The 19,421-nt window shown below is 42.0% G+C and overlaps 2 protein-coding genes across 2 annotated transcripts; both read right to left on the bottom strand.

The window, feature by feature from the left end:
* Positions 1-1,780: 1,780 nt before the first annotated feature.
* LOC114798356 (ras-related protein Rab-7L1-like) lies at positions 1,781-5,937 on the bottom strand. Its single transcript, XM_028993996.1, has 5 exons — positions 5,462-5,937; positions 4,786-4,857; positions 4,427-4,608; positions 3,091-3,212; positions 1,781-2,026 (listed from the first exon to the last, which is right to left on the bottom strand). The coding sequence occupies exons 1-5, from the start codon at positions 5,583-5,585 to the stop codon at positions 1,906-1,908; spliced, it is 621 nt and encodes a 206-aa protein (XP_028849829.1). The 5' UTR covers positions 5,586-5,937; the 3' UTR covers positions 1,781-1,905.
* Positions 5,938-8,573: 2,636 nt separating this feature from the next.
* LOC114798355 (G-protein coupled receptor 37-like 1) lies at positions 8,574-12,089 on the bottom strand. The gene is made up of 2 exons (XM_028993995.1): positions 11,285-12,089; positions 8,574-10,922 (listed from the first exon to the last, which is right to left on the bottom strand). The coding sequence occupies exons 1-2, from the start codon at positions 11,921-11,923 to the stop codon at positions 10,008-10,010; spliced, it is 1,554 nt and encodes a 517-aa protein (XP_028849828.1). The 5' UTR covers positions 11,924-12,089; the 3' UTR covers positions 8,574-10,007.
* Positions 12,090-19,421: the final 7,332 nt, after the last annotated feature.

Here is a 19,421-nt window from a genome sequence, read left to right as displayed (position 1 = left end):
GCTGACCCGGTGCTGCGGCGGCGACGTGAGGGGAGCGTCGTGCGCCGTACCCTCCTCTGATTGGCTGAGCGGCGGGCCCGGGGGGCGGAGCGTGTCACGTTGAGCCGGCGTGGTGGCGCCAGACTGCATGAATGAACGTCGCCATTCAGCGCTCCCCCAGCAGTAGATGACGAATAACGGGTGTCCGAGTTTTTATACTAATATTACAGAAAATGGACAGTGTCCTGTTTTACAGTCCAGCATTTGTTGAATTTGTATATAACGTGGAGAAATTAATATAACAAATGAATATCATATCTTATGAACGAGCAGTCTTATGACTGCAAATTCTTAAATTCGGTATTCAGCTGTAAATTGAAAAAGTTATGCGTCAGTTGTCGGAAGCAATTAACCGTAATGAATACCAAAAAAAAAAAAAAAAAAGAATGGCACAAGGCACAATATTATTGGGTGGTAGTAGCCTAGTGGGTAACACACTCGCCTATGAACCAGAAGACCCAGGATCAAATCCCACTTACTACCATTGTGTCCCTGAGCAAGACACTTAACCATAAGTTGCTCTAGGAGGACTGTCCCTGTAACTACTGATTGTAAGTCACTCTGGATAAGGGCGTCTGATAAATAATGTAAATGTAAATTACATTTCTTTTACAGGCAACAAGCACAAAATAAAAACTATATTGCTTATTAATTCATCCAAAGTCATATGATCATGATTCTTCAGTGATTGGAATTATAGACAGTTCAGGACAGCTGAATGGGGTCTGTGACGGGGCTGTAGTGTCCCTTAGTCACAGGAAACAGCCTGCCAGGCATTCAACTGGCAGCTGAACGTCTACTGCCATATGGGACACAAAAACCAGAATAGGCAGGCAAAATACGTAAGAAATGACGAACCGCGGAGGCATCATTTTGTCAATCGTGACAGGAAAGTAGATGAAGAACATGAGGGCACAATTTTAGGGTCAGTGTGTGGGCATCCCACAAATGTCTTTCCTTACCACACAATGACATCATTTTGGGGAACAAATAAGTACAAATGTAACAACTTGTCTGTGCGTATTAATCTGTTCTGCACCATAAATCATGAAAATTATTTTGGTTTTCTCACTGTGCATTCAAAGGCTCTAATCAAATGTTACATTACGACCGCTGACAAGAAAATAACAAGATATTATTTTGTTACAGTGGGTGACTGAGCACCAGACCTGGACTGGGGAAGAATGGAAGAAGGCGCCATTTGTTTTCCTTCATGCAGATGGCTGGGTGGGAGTGCGCATTGCTACCTGGACTAAAAATACTCATGACATTGTGATGCACATTGAATGCTATTCTACCCAAGGTTCCTTCCATTTTTCTCAATGTGAGTTTCCAAGGAGTTTTTTTTTTGTGTCAAGAGAGGGGTGTCATCTGAATCGGATGTAAAATCCAATGAGACATGCACTTTATGGGCCATGCAAAAAGTGTGATTGAGAATCTGTGCAATGTGCTGGATCTATGAAGACATTGTCTTGAAACTTACAAGAATTAAAAATTTCACAATAGAAAGACCTAACATAGTCCTATTCTACGTTCAAAACAGCCTGAATCTACAGATCCAGGAGCCAGTAGAACCATAATCCTTTTATTATTTTATGCATAAATATACAGCACCACAAAATCTAAAATCTAAAATGCTATATTAAGACGAGTCTGTAGTGACTGATCCATTAAATCCATCTGGGATATATGCAATATTTTTTTTATCTACACCTTTAAACAGCACCTTGACATGTAGTCATACATTTTGATATTTTTTTATTCCTTTAATAACACTTTGGTGATTGTTCATAGTAGCATCATCTTCCCTGTTAGAATGAATTTGAATGGAATGTGAATAAAATGGCTCTTTTTCACCATGCAACATCAACAACAACCTTGCTCATTATTTTCTGGAACAGTCCTCTCCAGGTTAACACAGTCTTCTTTTTTTTCCTGAGGCCAACTGTCTTTGGAATGTGACATCATGATATGGTCCACCAGGTATCTATCATTCCGAAATGTATAAGAAGTCACAAATTACGAACATTATTCAACATCACGGTAAAATTACACATATAGGGATGGTTTCCAGTTCGTGGATTATGCAGTCCTAGACTAAAATATGGATCTTACAATCAAAAATGCTTTTAGGCCAGGACTAGGGTTAATCCACGAAGGGGAAACAGAGCCATTGTGTATAATTTAACAAAACAATACAGCTGCTTAACCATGTTTATGCATCTTATTTTACTCTTTTTTGGTCTGTAGCAGTCGCTAAAGCATTTCACTGTATATCATATCATGTATGACTATGTAAGTGAGAAATAAAATTTGAACTTGAGAGGCGACTCCAAACATTCAGATTCATGAAACTGTCGCTAGCGTGCCAAACAGGGTGCCTGAATTGCACAAATCGCACAATCGATCAGCATGTTTGGTAGTGGCAATGGTACTGATATAAATACAGCGAAAATCACATGCGTGACGTCTGCTTATAAGCATAGCGGGTCTCATCTCAACCAGCTACTGGGAACACGCAGACTGTCTCACTGTCTCGGTGCTGCCAAAACATTCTATTTGCAGGAAATTTACTGGCCAGCCTCCGTGGTTGAATCATCACTTTCATCACGTCCAACACCAGCAGGGAATGTTCTACACCGGAAATCACTACACACTTCCGTATACTCTGTATATGTCTCTCTCTGGTCCACTGTCTCTCACTATGGTTAAAGTGTTTATCTGCCCTCTCTTGGAGAAAGAGTGTATAGCGATTTAAGGTTTGGCTTGTTTGGCTCTCTGATTCTGAAGTACAGCCATTCTGGCTCAAACGATGAGTAACGATTTCCCCAAGTTCTGAGAATATCTGAGTTTTTCTCATAAATTTGTGATTTTAATCTTGAAATTCATCATGCCCACCACCCCGTTTTTTTTCCTTTTATTGGCATAGAACTAGGGGAATGTTACAGGGTACGATCAGGCCCAAGAATTTGGGAAAACTCATATCTAGCAAAAGCCTGGAATTATTTTCAAAGAAGAACAATGCAACAATGAATACAAGTGTAAGCTGACCTCACAGATTCGCTGATGTTCTTGTTGTCCTTTGCAGATGTCTCCATCCAGCCAATGAAGCCATGCTCTTGGCTGAATTGCTCGATTCTCTCTTTGGTCACAGCCCAGTCAGCGAGGTCACACTGGAACGCAAAAAAGTCAACCTCTTTTGCTCCATGCATACAGTACAGGCCAAAATTTTGGACACACCTTCTCATTCAATGTGTTTATCCTTATGAAGCCTATTATGTAATTAACAAATAATTACATAATTCTCCCAAAGTTCCATAAATACGTCACCTTAGGTTACCTTGGAGGAGGAGATGAGTCACTAATTCCATTCGTACCACTACAGTGTTCGCCTTTTGTAGCCATAATGTTAATTCAAGAGTTCACTCAGTAGATGCAGAGGCATTTTGGTTTGTTTTGTATGAACTTATGAACAAGTGAAACTGAGTTACAGACAAGTTGCATATATACAGTGAAAAGTGAGGTTTTAAGATGATCAAACTTTCACACTAATCTGAACACTGATTAAAACCTCAAATACAAAAACTGGTCTCCCAAATCATCAAATCATTTTAATGACATATGATATTTTAATACTAAAGAGACTTAGGAGAACTATTCAAACTCAAATATTGCCCTTCCACTTATCTTTTGCACAGAGCAGACACTTTGATGCAATATAATTTCATACTGCATATCCCATTTCATACAGTACAGGCCAAATGTTTGGACACACCTTCTCATTCAATATGTTTTCTTTATTTTCATGACCATTTACGTTGGTAGATTCTCAATGAAGGCATCAAAACTATGAATGAACACGTGTGGAGTTATGTACTTAACAAAAAGTGGAGATCTGGCCTCCACAGTCACCGGACCTGAACCCAATCGAGATGGTTTGGGGTGAGCTGGACCGCAGAGTGAAGGCAAAGGGACCAACAAGTGCTAAACACCTCTGGGAACTCCTTCAAGACTGTTGGAAAACCATTTCAGGTGACGACCTCTTGAAGCTCATCGAGAGAATGGCAAGAGTGTGCAAAGCAGTAATCAGAGCAAAGGGCGGCTATTTTGAAGAAACTAGAATATAAAACATGTTTTCAGTTATTTCACCTTTTTTTGTTAAGTACATAACTCCACATGTGTTCATTCATAGTTTTGATGCCTTCAGTGAGAATCTACCAACATAAATGGTCATGAAAATAAAGAAAACACATTGAATGAGAAGCCCATTGAGACAAACTGTATGTGATTTTGGGCTATATAAGAAATAAATGTTGTTGTTGTTGTGTGTCCAAACTTTTGGCCTGTTTACAAGAAAATGCAACCTTAGGAAGATTAAGATGAATACCTTGTTTGCCAGAAGGATGCATGGAACCAGGGCACCGCTGGGCAGCATAGCCTTGCTGTCTAAATCTTTCTTCCAGTTGATGCAGCTGCAGAAACTGTTGAAATTAGTTACATCAAACGCGACCACACAGCCAGAGGCTTCTTTGTAGTAAATCCTGGTCATGGATATGAAACGTTCCTGGCCTGAAATACATTACATTTCAGCAGGTTAATACACATACCATCAAAATTTAATGTACACTCATTAAGTTCACTTGTTTTTACATTACAAAAATACTGTTGGATACCACAGGAGGGCAGCCAAGGCAACATTTCCAGACTTCCAAAGTTGTGATTTAATCCGAGGAATCACAAATTTACCTGCTATGTCCCAGAGCTGCAGTCGCACGGTGTCAGTGTCTGACCACTGGACCACTTTCATTGTAAAATCCACTGGAGAGGAATACACATATATACAACAGTTTCACGGAGAGGAACATCTTACATAGATGCAGAATGGGGTCTAACTTTCAAATTGTTTTACCCGTTAAAGAACATGGTTAAGCATTACTGTCTATAAATTTAAAGCAGATGAACCAAACGATTTAGATGCAATCTGGTATAAACTAAACTATTCAATACTCTTGCTTGTAAGTGATGCTTTAAGGTCGACCAAGAGCATCCTATTTCCATAATTGTGAAATGTACAGATCGTGTCATTTTTCGTGCATCATGCCGGGGAAGGAGTTCTGTGAAAAGTGGAAGGGAAAACCCCCGGATTGCAACACCAGCGCGTCCCATCGCTACCCTGCTGATTCACGTAAAAAAAAGGAACCGCGGACGGGAGCCGAGTCACGCGACTCGTTCAATAGCGTTCACGAAACGCGCGTTTTTGTTTTTGTCCGGGAATAAACGTAGAATAAAGAAAAGGCGTCGGACAAACAAACCTTTTTTTTTAAAAGCGAGGTCACGCTGCCACGCCACGACGGCAGGAGGGAGGGAGGGAACGCGGCGTCGCCGTTTACAGTTTAAGGGGGTGACGTTCCCCTGATCTTACCTCCCACCGTCATCCTGTAGTCCTTGCTGAATTTGTCGTTCGCGTATCGGTTCACGATAGACGTCTTGCCGACTTTCCCGTCACCGATCACCAGTATTTTGAAGAGGTGCTCTCGGCACTGCATGGTGTCCCCAACCTCCGCTGGACGAGCGCCTCCAGGAACACAACGCGCGACGTCGGAACTACCCGGACGCGGGCATGTCGAGCGGCCGCGGGCACAGGTCGCGGTCCGCGGGCAGAAAGTGGGCCGAGATCACGTGACAGGCAGCGACTCCGCAGGTAGGGGCGGGACCCGGACTGGAGGCAGCGCCCTAAACTCGGGGGTGAAGAGGTCGCCTGGGTGCACTGCTGCTGCTCGGGTCTGCCTGGTACCAGATGCCCCAAGACGGCCTGTGGACGTCCATGCCTTGATGTCTCAACTCAATACTAGGGGGTGAAATCGGTGAAAATTTCACTTTCCATTCCAGATGGTATGAACTATTGAGTGAAAGTGAAAGTGAAGTGATTGTCACATGCACACAACGAAATGCGTCCTCTGCTTTTATGTGTGTGGGGACGGTGCTTTGCTCAGTGGCACCTCAGTTCGGAATTCGAACCGGCCACCACTGCTTGAATTGATTAGGTCACATGGATCAATAATGGACTGACTGATGCTTCTGCACTTTACCCTAAAGTGAAAAATTCAAAGAAAAGGGGGTACCTACCTGTTTGTCATTCCAAAGTATCACTGCACTATTCAATGTAAAATTAAATACAGAAATAAAGACAGAAGCGTATGGAATATGAGATCATATAGCAGGACCAAGCAGAACATTTTCCATTGTTTACACTCTATTCTGTCCTCTGCACACAGTCCTGATAATTAAATGCAGAACCATTAAAAAAAAAGAACGAAATGCACACAATTTTCTATTATAGGCTTGTTGATCTTTAATAGCAGGCAAGTACACGTCCAGATGTGGATGCTCGATTCAGTTGTTTGAACTGTCTGAGCTGACCATTTTTATTTCAGACTGCACAACATCCTTAAATGAAGTGAATTCATGTTATTTCATCTTTCTGGGGTGCACTATACCTTTAAGTGGGTCAGGGAAGGTGAATTACATCACGGAAAAGCCAAACCGTGCCAAGGGCTGTGGCTGAGAACCAGGTGCCCTCTCCTTCTCACTGTGTCCCGGCTCATACACTCTCTCTCCGCACCCTGTGTTCAGTCCCTGCCAGCCTCAAAACGAACAAGTTTAGGCAACAAGTGAAGTGGGAGGTCTCCTTTCTCTTTCTCTGGCCTGAGTGCACAGGAACCATAATGGAGGATATCAGAACTTCCTGCCCACTCAGGACATTGTGGTCCAGGGCTCTAAACTTTGGATCCCTGTGTGTGTGTGTGTGTTTGTGCGAGGATGTCTGCACACATGTGTGTCTGTAAGGATGTCCGTGCCAAGGATCCCAAGCAAGCCTTTGATTTGTATCTGGGAGTGTATTTTGAGGGTCCAGCTCTTGCTGCCATGGGAACGAGGATGAATTGCTCTTGTGCCCCCCCCCCCCAAGTCCCTCTCAGTGTTCTGTGAGAACAAAACAAACATTGTCCCCTCAGCAGGGCAGTTGAGCCAGCACTACACTCATAAGTGAAGGCCATTCAGGTCATATTAGTTTGTGCTCGGTGAGTCCTGAGAGAGACACTCAGCATGTGAAGAACAATCAGATGTCCCTTACAAGTGTACATAATCCCAAATTAAACTTATTCAACTCAACGACAACAAAAGAAAATTGCTCAGGAAGGGACATTTAATGACGGTTCATATTTAGGTTCAGTGAATCGCATTAATTCATGCTGGTATTCATTGTTATGTAAATAGAAAATTTGAGGATGTTTTACTGAACTCTGAAAAGCTGGTTGCTTTTTAACAGTCCCAGCAAGTTCCACTTTATAGCAAGATCTCTCAGCCTGAAACCAATGCCCATCCTGACTGTATTTCAGCAACAGGTATGCACCCATCGAGCTGTGGCAGTGGTGGTGAACGCAACTGTATTCAATTTTTATACTTTAGCCTCCAGGATCCAGAAACTGGTGCAGATATTAATAGATGGTGCAAAACGAAATGTTCTGTGACTATGATACCATTACCACAGGGCTACAAAATCAAGAATGAAGTTTTGAAGATCTACATAATTGATTTTGAGCATAAGCCAAATGTTCAGAATTTAATAAGTTTGGAACTCTGAATAGGCGAAGGCCAGTTCAGAATGAAAGTCCAAATCCTCAAAACACACCTCACATTGCTTCACTTTGGTGCGTTAAAGCAAAAAGAGAAAAAAAGAAAAGCTTCTCCCCAAAAGAATGCTGTGTGGGATCCGCTGATTTGTGTTGCTACCTTCATTAGGCGAACAGAGGAGTGACTGTTTCGCTCTGTCATTAGTGCCAACAGGACTCCTCTCTGAGGGGCTTTTCATGAAGCCCCCTGCTCTTTAATGAGGCTATTCTCCCTCTCTCACACTCATCTTCCCAATCTCTGACAGCTCCTGAACGAAATCCAACGCTCCGAGTTTAAAGGGGTCAGACTGCACGCCAGCACCCACCCCTTACACCCTAAAAGACTACCTGAAGAGCCAAATACTGTAGTAGTTCCTGTTTTTTTTTTTTTTACTTTGATGTGATTGATTTCTGTTCATTGCTCTGCTGCACTGTTGTTTTTTTCTATGCCCGTATATTTAACGTTTGACAAAGATCGGAGGTTTTCAAATCAAACGACTTGCCAGAAAAAATGAATTAACTTCTGAGTAATTACACATTAACTTCGCTCAAGCCCCAATGTTAGTGACAACTGTTTTTTTAAAGATAACAAACTAGGTGGGAAAGTTTGGGTTACATTGTTTGCACTTGGCTAATCTGAAATCTTGAACAGTATCTTAGCAACTCCACTGTAGTGGTGGGGCATTGATATTCTGAGTAGGGGCTTCCCTTGGCTTTACTGAACAATGGCAACCTTATTGGCAACAGGAAGCGAACCCACACCAGAAACCCAAACGTAAAACTCAGCATGGGCACAATTTAAACTTTCCGTTTGAATCGCATTAATTTCACAGGTGTTATTGAAAGAAAGGTTTTGACAAAGTGTAACAATTTCAATTAATCATAAATATTTATTTTACAGTTTAAACTACAATCGTTCTCAACATCGGTGGGACCTATTTCACCTAATGAGGTTTTTTGATATACTATGAGTTGTCCTCACATGTAAATCTGTTTCCAGAAGAACAGAACACATATTTGTGGAATAAGATTTAAGATGTGGACGTAATTTAATGTTGACTTCATGCAAGCAAAAAAATTCCAAGGATGGAATCCATTGTAGATGTCCAATAAATCAGACCCTTTCAGAGAATGTATAGGTGTTTGATGAAAGCTTGGACTTCCACTCTTTTTGTTTACTTATGAGGACTATCGCCTATTAATATTTCACCAACCAATCCACTGTGGAATTATGGGAAGAAGGCTAGTCTCATGTTGGAATGGGTGTGATGTTCTATGCAGAGTTCTGCTAGGAAACCTGTGTTCAAACCTGTGTATATATGTGTAAATAATGTCAACTGTGTATATAAACCTGTGAATGACACATACCAACCAAAGATTGTTGCGGACCCCTGTACACCCCTTCAAGTTAATGGTGTTGACCTCTTTCAGCAAAATTTTTTTTTGGCAAAAATGTAATATGGCAATGTCTCTAAATTTCGAATTCCATCCCCGTCAAGCACCTACGGGACTTGCTGTTTAGAAAGCATGGGTGTGGTGGTGTTTCGGCAGCATGAGGGGAATCTACACAATATTAGGCAGGTAGCTTTAATGTTGTGGTTGTACCAGATGGAGGGACGGAGCCTCATCTTAATGCACATCTTAAAAACTATACATTTGGACATGAAAAAGGGCCCACCGACAATTGTCTAATTCAAAATGTCAGATATGCTGAAGTCTAGTTTGCATCATGAAACTGATGTGCTGCTCAGTACAAACACAATGTGTTATTTCTTTTCACTCTCTTAGCCAACTAAATTTCTGTTATTTATAATATTCATGTTTATATACATAGACAGCAGAAGTAACCCAATGATACTGGTAATTACACAGAGAATTGCTAACCATACTTTTCTCTGTGGCTCGAATGTAAAAGGCCTATGTCATCTAAAAGAAAAAGAAACTTAATGAATCATTAAAATTATGTACATGTTCCATTCAATTATTCACAGCCATCTCAGACCTTATCTATGACTGAGCATGGTAGTGCACATTTGTAAGCAGCATTTTTTTTGCTGGGACAATAGTAACAACTCGATCATAATCATTATAGCTTTTGCCACCACTCTGATCACGGCGATTGGGGTACCTGACACGGTCCATTCTAACATTGAACGTCAAGAGAACATTGTGTCCTAGATTGGAACAGGAACAGCACCTTAGTGTTGCTAGGTGAAGGGCAGCTAACAGAAAAGTGAAGAATGAACAATAAGGAGATGAAATGACGCATGAGAGCTGAAGGCAGAACTGGGTTCCCTCTCAACTTGACGTGCCAACAGCCAGAACTGTAGAGCTGTCCTTGGCTTCATCAAAGAAAATGGTGGTGGAAATCTCATTGGAGCACTTCAGCTTGCTCTCAGAGCCTGTGGCTTCATTGGATGGGGAGGAAGAAGATGAAGATCCAGACCTGGGGGTGACAGCAGTATTGGCTGTAGTGGTGGTGGTGGTGGTGGTGGTGGGTTGGCACTCCTCACAGCAGCAGCAGCAGCAGTCCATGAAGGCCTGGCCCAGAGACTTACACAGGCACAGTAGCAGCACGGGTGTCACCGACGACTTGAAGAAAAGGAAGAACTGGTTGATGAGCACGAGCAGCTCCTCCACACTCTCCGGGATCTGCAGGGGTGCGTAGACCTTCATCAGGTTGCACACGTTTTCTGGCAGGGTACAGACACCGTACACCACGGCTAACGCTAGCACAGTGCAGTTCAGCTGCCGCTCCACCTGCTGCGCATGTTGTATCTTCTGCTTCTTGGCTGGTGAGCGCTCCTCAGGTCGCTTGGCAGCACTGCTCTCTGACACATGGCATGTCGCCAGCTGGCACAGGAGGGTGAAGATCACCGGAAGGCAGAAGTAGCAGCCAAAGTACCACCAGGTGCGACCATCGTGGTAGTTCATCACAACCGAATAGATGGACTCAGGCAGGTCGGGGTACGGGCTCATCACGCAGGAGTCCACCACCACACCCAAGCTGACTGACTTGCTTTGTTGAAGTTGCCACAGCAGCAGTTCTGGAGATGCCAGGACCATGGAACCCACCCAGATCACTGCCAGCTTTGCCAGTATAGACTGGCATCGCTCGACCTGCCGCGTCTTGGGCTGTGAACTGGTGGCTGCGTGAAATCGGTCGATGCCAAGGGCACAAAGACTGAAAGAGGTCACCCCCAATGAGGTCACCTGCAGACGAGAGATGAGGCCATAAGGTCAGACTATCTGGACCGTTCATATTATTTTGTAAAATGCCACCGTAACTCATGGCGACGTTCCAGTTCTATAGTATTTTTAATGGCATTTTAAGAAAAAATAGTGTGCACATAATTGCGTGGGCATTATTTGTATTTTTCAATATTCATATAATTGACCCAGTTTGAACTGCCCCAGTATAGCTTGCAAGAGTGAAAGAAAATGAGCTCATTTAATATTCGATTTGCTTATACGTGAATGCTGACATTTTTTACCTTCTAGCTAAATCCAATTGTTGAATAATTATTGTCAGCAGCTTCGTATGGATCAGTTGAACAGCATTCACCTTCACATACCTGTATGTATGGCACAATTCTGCAGGAAACGTCCCCCAGCAGTCGTTTGTGGGTGAGCTCGTTAAACACCACCACGGGCAGGCAAATGCACAGCACTAAGAAATCCCAGAACGACACGCTGGCCAGGATGTAGTTCCAGGCACTCCGCATGTAGTAGTTATGCCACACAATGCACATGATGGCCAGGTTACCCATGATCCCCACAGCAAACACCACCAGTGACAGGAAAAGCACTCCATATGCACCGTAGGAGTTATCTGTCAGTGGGAACAAGGGGTTGTGGATCCGTGTAGAGCCCATCTGAGTGGTACTGATGTTCCACCCCTCCGTGGTCTCTTCAGGAGCCTCAGATGTGCTGTGGGACAGATCTCCAGCGGTGGTAATAAATTGGTCTGCAGGTACCCCGAAAGTGATTAACTCATCGTCATTCTCTGAATTGTCCATGTCCTCGGCTGCACGTACTCTTCTCTTCTTATTGGGATCAATTGTATCCAAACCTTTGTAGGCACTGAAATTATCAACATCTTCAGAAGAGAAACTCATCGAGTTTAAATCCATTGGAGTGTTCCACTGAGGAACCGTTTTTGCCTCCGTGGCCAAAATAGTCATCAGTATCATCAGTGTAAAGTGGAGCATCATTCTGAAATAGATTTTCTTCAAATCCGTTTTACACGTTTGTCGCAAACCCCGCAAAAAACTGAAATAAAGGAGAGTTGACAGTTGTAGAGGTCCTTCCAGCAGCCTGGATCCAATATGCCCAACTGTGGGTTAGCTGATCTACACACAACCATGGATGGTTGAGCTGTTTGGAGAAAGTTACGCCTCCTTTTCTTTCTCTGGACCCCAAAAGACAGTACATAAACTATGCCATCTACTGGTAAAAACAAGTGGACCTCTTCCTCAAGTATTTTCATTTGGATGCTTCTTGAGACCTGGTACAAACAATTGAGTACACCTATTGAATGACCTATAACTAAAAATGGTACAAATTATGTATATTGTATGTATGCATAATCCACTCATCATGCATTCCATGGGTGTCCTTCCCTGGTTTATACAGATGCCTTTCAAACATGGCTGCTGGCGCTGGCACCAGTCCTGTTCAGTTTCTAAAGATAATGACTGAATGGCTGCTAAGGAGTGCAGTGGTGTCTAGCTGGGGTCCTGAGAGCGCCTGGGGTACTGAGAGCTCACACAAAGGTTTTTTTTTCATTCGCTACAAAGCCCAGCAATGTTCATGCCTGCACTTGCCTGCTAATTTGTGTTGATTTCTGCTGCTTCTGCAATCTGAGGAGCATTTTAAGTGAAAGTGAAAGTGAAGTGATTGTGTCATTGTGATGCACAGCAAGAACTGCACACGGTGCACACAATGAAATTAGTCCTCTGCTTTTAATCCATCACTCTTAATGAGCAGTGGGCAGCCATAAAAGGAACCCGGCAAGCAGTGTGTGGAGATGGCGCTTTGCCCCATGGCACCTTGGTGGTTCGGGATTCGAACCGGCAACCTTCTGATTGTGGGTCCAATTCTACCTGGCTGCTGGGCCACCACTGCCCCATTTTATGCAACATACATTTTAGTGCAATATACCATTTATGTAGTTAATATCTATAATTGTAATTAATTTATAACTGTTCTTGGCATGTATGTTTTAGACAGGATGTATACTCTGAGGATGCCTTACCATTTAAACCAGGTGTAACACAAGTAAACAAGAGATTTTAATGTAACTCCACACACTGCCTACAGAGGGCGATGTCTGGCTTCCTGAGAATGACCCTTTAGAATATGAATTCATCACTGATGCATCATCAGTGATGAATACAGCTGTTTTAAATGTAAGACAGCTGTTTATGCCACATTATGAATGATTGAATCTACTTCCTGTTGTACTTCAGTGTGGTCTGTCTGTAGGATAGATTTATGTCTTTGCCCTCTGTAAGTGAATAAATGCAAGAACATTAAAGGCAAATAAAGATTTTACAACTTGTGCTCATTCATAAAGCATTGTAACATTTGATTTGATTAGTGTTGATTTTTTATTTTCCATGTTTTATTTGGACCAGGAACCCTCTATGGTTATGTAATTGTATTGTATGACCTTCCTTTTTGTTACACCCTTGCTTTGTGCTGTACTACATGAACCACGCATCTCAGTTAATAAATTAACACTTTAATAATAAAAAAATTAAATAAAAATTGTACACATCTATACGCCCCCCACCCCCCCCCCCCCCCACCCCCCACCCCCAACCAGATAAAACAAGATTGGTTTAGTCAAATGAACAAAAGAAGCATTTTCAGGAGTGGCTAGACAAGTTCTTATATTTCTGTCTGAGTCACATGCATTATTGTGCATTTTGTGAGCTGTTAAACTTATCAGGTCCACAAGTTCCACCCTTTGTGTGGGAGTGCTGACGGGATATGGCTGGCCTATTTATTCAGCTCACCCCTGGCTGCAAGTTCACAAGTTCAAACACCTTAAGGACTCCCTGATGTCTATATACAGTATACACATACACACACACATCACACATCACACATTTAGTCAAGAAACTAATGCACATGTAGATGTCAGGTTTATGTTTGTAAAGTGGGAAGTTTCTAAGACATCATTATCTCCCTTTGTAAACAAGGATGTAGACAGGATGTAGTTTCAGGTACATAAACCATAATGTGATTGTCCCAACATCTGAGATCTAGTTTTTTGCAGGACCATGCAGAACGTTTGTAGGAATTTCCCATCAGAAACTGGCATTCCTTTAAACTTCCATATAGAAATACACACACACGTAATGTATATATAATGTAGGTTATAGGTAAAATGTAAGACACATGGTCTTCACATTTAAACTATAAATGATAGCAACAGACACCAACATATGTAATATGACACATTTCCTTCAAAACAGGGCAATAGTGCAAGTTACACTGTGGCTGTTTTCCAGTGTGCAACGAGACAATTGGGCAAATCTTAGAGCTCAGGTGAGGCATTCAAAGGAGCTGAAAGCTGCCCTGTAATTCAAACCATGGTAACAGCCTCCACTTTTCAGTTGACAGAAACTTTCTCTAACCTGAAGGTTTTTTTACCTTCATGCTTGCCATATTGAAACTGATTGCCTTTCATGTCCTAACCACTGATCGTCTCTCTGCCTGGTGTAAAATGAACATCTATCAATAAAATGCACTTGTTTATCGCTTTAATTTGTAGAAAAACCCTAAATGAACCCCTCGGCTTTCATTCAAGCATAAATGCCCTCGACCAGGGTACAGTTACAATACCCTGCTGTAGCCCATCTGCTGCTGTGACACCCACTATCCTATCCTGGTCTCTTTCTGACCATAGATACAACATGATGTGTGTTTTCTGAACACAGCAGTAACACTGCTGTGATGCCGGGATGATAATGTTGTGCTGTAAGTGGAGCGCCTCTATTGCTGATCGCATCTAAAGGATAATGTGGAGAAATTGGCAACATTTAACAACATTGCTGCTGAAACATAACATATATCAAAATAGTGGTGATGGATGTTATGCACTATATTCAAACTCAAAATGTCTCTAATGTCAACTGCTATTGGGAAATGATCCATGAAACCAACTTTATTTCTGTTGAAGCAGTATTATCCATATGAACTTGATAAAAAAATCTTCTTGGTTTTGGTAAAATGACACATATAGAAAAAAGATACATACAAGAAAAAAACAGCCAGTCCACTAATAATTTATAGAAATACTAAATATATATTCATTGTGATATTACCAAACATGTCCCATGTGGTACATTTTATTTAGTGCCAAGCCCCCCAGGTTCTCAAGCCCAAGTTATTGTGAAGACACTGGAAAATTTTTGAAAATGGTTTTCATGCTCAAGCCTGTTCTTGTATTCTGATAAGCTTCTAAAGAAAGTATATTTGCCTTAAGACTGTTCGGTATGTGACAGGGTCTAGCAAAGGTTAAGATAATAACATGACTAATGTGTCAGTTATTAACATTTCTGCATGTGTCATGCATCATGAATACAATGAAAATCAGAGCTCATCATTTAAACTGACAGGCAGAACTAGTATCACTAAGGACTAAATATGGTAAAGACTGGCATTGCTAGACACAGACTTTTACTACGGGTCATCAGAGACTGTAGCCCTGGAAAAGCCTGGTCTGGGCAAAACTCTTGCTTGATGTGCTGCTTTTTTCAAAAGTCACCTTATATGGTTGCCAGTGAAAATGTCAGATCTCTGATGTTGGGGGTATACCTTTGTTCCATATTTAAAGTCTGCAATATGAAAGTGCAAATATTCCCACTGTCACTGATGATGTAGGGTCAGTTGACTGCACAGTTGACAGCAATTTTTTTTTATGTTGGATGCCCTTCCTGACACAACCTACCCCATGGAGTGATGAGGTGATGAAATGTAATTTTTTTTTACATTACTTTATACACATAAAATAAACCTGGAACAATCAGCAAAAACAAACAGAAAAAACCCGGCACCATGTGACTGGGCCGTCCGAAAAACATGTGTAACGTGTGAACACATTAATGCAGGAACCATGTGTGGTTCATGCATGCACTGTTTTAACAGGCCCTGATCACTCGGCAGCTGGGAGTGGCAGCTGGGAGTGATCAGGACCCTCTAATCAGCCTATGATAATTCTAATGTCCAACACCCATCAATGGCTACACTGCAACACAACACACGTGCACACAACGAAATGTGTCCTCTGCTTTTAACCCATCGCCCTTGGTGAGCAGTGGGAAGCCATGAAAGGGGACGGTGCTTTGCTCAGCGGCACCTCAGTGGTACCTTGGTGGATCAGAAGTCAAACCAGCAACCTTCTGATTACGCTACCGCTAGGCCAGCACTGCCCAAAATGTGTGTGTGAGTATAATTTCAGGGTCTTTAAGGTTTTTTTTTTTTTTAGCCTAATCTGTCCAGAGCCACCACACACTCAGAGGTCATGAGTGATTTCCTTCCTGGTTTCCTGCTGTAGTTGGTTGTACTCTGCATGGCACTCGCCTCCGGTAGCAGACAGAGAACAATGGAACCAGAGAATGAAATTAGTTTGTAGAGTAACATATATACACTATGGTCACCAGAATAGCAGGAGTCCATCCTGGGTGAATACTGGATATACCTGTACACATGCCATCTTCTCACCCATTCACAGCCAATGTAATCACCAGACCATCTGGTTTGCATGCCGTGGTTTGTGGGAAGAAAACCATAAGCCTACACTGGGGGATCATGCAACCTCCACACAAACAAAGTGTGAACCCCTTACACTGTACTCTTTAACACACAAGTATGCATGGAAATACATGGTGTATGTTTATGTTTAATGGGCTGTAAATTGAAGATTCTTTCTAGACATTTGTGGGCCTACAAACCATAAGAAGAATTAATTAGCTATGTAAAAAAAAAAAAAAAAAGAAGAACATTTCAAAACTTTATTTTCACCATCTGGAACTGCACTTCAGCAATGCTGAGTGGTTCATCGTTGAAATGGTTCAATTTCAGAGCGGTTTGGATTTATTTTAGACCCACATCCTGCAGTAACACACCACCTGAAAAGCACAGGTTTGCTGCCAAGCCGTCGGCCACATCCAGGCATTGTCCATCTGAAGGCCTCGGTGCTCTTTCAATGTGTAGCAAGTGATGCATTGGTGCTTGTTGCCTCGGATGCCAGCTGTGAGGGTGAATGGCATGTTGGAGGGGTTCAAAGAGGGTTGAAGCCAGTTCGTATAGTAGGGAGCCCCTGCTTGAGTAGTTATTTTGTCTGTAGACAGCAATGTTTGGTGTAAATGAATATGAAATTCTCATGTGAACACACACTGGTTAAGGTACTATGGCAATCACTCAGACCTACACATCAGAAAGTAAGTGCCATGAAGGCTTCTCATCTTTTTCCATATGTTTTCTTGAGTTATACTGTTAATACAAACAATCAATTATATTGTAATATAAAATACACTCCAAATAGCTTCCCTGTCAGAAAGTCGTAAAGTTTTACAAAGAAATGCTGACACTTGCACTAGGTGAGCTAAAGCAATCCTGTTGAAGCTGATGAATAGTGTTCAAGAATATGCTGAAAATCCAGGAAGCCTTTCTGGCAAGATGCTTGGAAAAGTCGGAAAAAATGTTTTTCATCCTCACACATGGGGACATCACCATAGAGACCTGGCAGACCGAACAGCGCACTGTATTCATGGTGAATGCACATAAGTTCTGATGTCCACACAGGTTGCATGGATATAGAATACAGTGACACGAGCTGCTCAGAGTTGCCATGAAGTGCCAGCTAAACACAAGCAGATAAAGCTCTCAGTATGGGGAATTTTTCCAAATAAAGTGGTAACGCAAATTATTTACTGTACATTGGCCAAGGATCCAGACAATGATTTGTTCCTCTGCCAAATGCAATGCCCTTTAGAATAACATGTGAAAGTTGCTGTGTTTAAATTTAAGCAATGCTCTATTGTGTTCACAGACTGGCACTCAATTCACAGTTGGTCTGGAACAGGAATTCCCATTTTAAGTTGAAAGGGAGGGCGTGTCCCAATCAACGACTGTATCAAACTGCACACAATATGTTCAAAGTTCATTTATTCTGTTGTCTCACAGCTAGGCATCCCCAGAATGTCAGCTTATTGATGTTTGTTCATGAAGGGGCTCAATGTGCATTATGTTTTGGAGCATATTTCCTTTGGCATTTTTTACTTTTTTAAATGCATAACCTTATATCACGGTGTACAATGGATTTCATAGAGCACTAGTGAGTAACATAATACAACGCTATGGAGTAAGTGGCACATTAAGAAATCTAATGTGAAGTGTTTAGGGCATTTGTTGCTTGTAATTTTATTCAGAAAGGCAAATCTTCTACTCTTCAGCCCCAGTCAAGTTGGAAATTTCTGTGTTGTGAATCTTATTTTGATTATGATAATATTTAAAATCATTATCTAAGATTCTGGATTTCTGATTTTTCATGTGCAATCAGCCATAATCATCAACATTAAAAACAAAGACACTCTCACACAGACACACACACACGCACACGCACACACACACACACACACACACATAGAGTACAGGCCAAAAGTTTGGACACATCTTCTCATTCAATGTGTTTTCATGACCATTTACATTGGTAGATTCTCACTGAAGGCATGAAAACTATGAATGAACACATGTGGAGTTATGTACTTAACAAAAAATGGAGACCTGACCTCCAGTCACTGGACCTGGACCCAATCGAGATGGTTTGGGGTGAGCTGGACCGCAGAGTGAATGCAAAGGGGCCAACAAGTGCTAAACACCTCTGGGAACTCCTTCAAGACTGTTGGAAAACCATTTCAGGTGACGACCTCTTGAAGCTCATCGAGAGAATGCCAAGAGTGTGCAAAGCAGTAATCAGAGCAAAGGGCGGCTATTTTGAAGAAACTAGAATATAAAACATGTTTTCAGTTATTTCACATTTTTTTTGTTAAATACATAACTCCACATGTGTTCATTCATAGTTTTGATGCCTTCAGTGAGAATCTACCAACGTAAATGCTCATGAAATTAAAGAAAACACATTGAATGAGAAGGTGTGTCCAAACTTTTGGCCTGAACTGTATGTGTGTGTGTGTGTGGGGGGGGGGGGTCGATATGGAGGGTTGCATCAGGAAGGGTATCCAGTATAAAACTTTAGCCATGTCAATTGTGCGGATGGCCAGACCGGTTGATCCGGTGAGGCGACCCCCCAACAGGAGCAGCCGAAGGAAGAAGAAGTAGGCTAAACCAACTACAGTTGGAAGAGGAGCACAGCTAAAACATTTTCTCATCACATGTGTACTAGTGCCCTCACTTTTTGAAAAATTGGATGGACGTATGATTCTCCTGTGAGACAGTGAACGCACACTGAATAGCTTCTCTTTCTTGAGAGTGTTAACTCAAATGAATGTTATCCTAAATCTGTCATGTAAAATTTGACATTGCACAGCTATGTGCCTTTCAAGGTTGTCACAAAGGAGATGTTCAGCGGGCTACAGAGGCTCAGTGCAGAATCAATAACTTTTTTTTGCTTTTTCTAGACCGACACGCACTCGATTCTAATCATCTCAGCACCACCCTGAATTGGTTCTATGTGTG

This window comes from Denticeps clupeoides, chromosome 10 (genome assembly GCF_900700375.1).
Source record: "Denticeps clupeoides chromosome 10, fDenClu1.1, whole genome shotgun sequence".
NCBI classification, from domain to species: Eukaryota; Metazoa; Chordata; class Actinopteri; order Clupeiformes; family Denticipitidae; genus Denticeps; species Denticeps clupeoides.
This window is presented reverse-complemented; position numbering and strand designations above follow the sequence as displayed.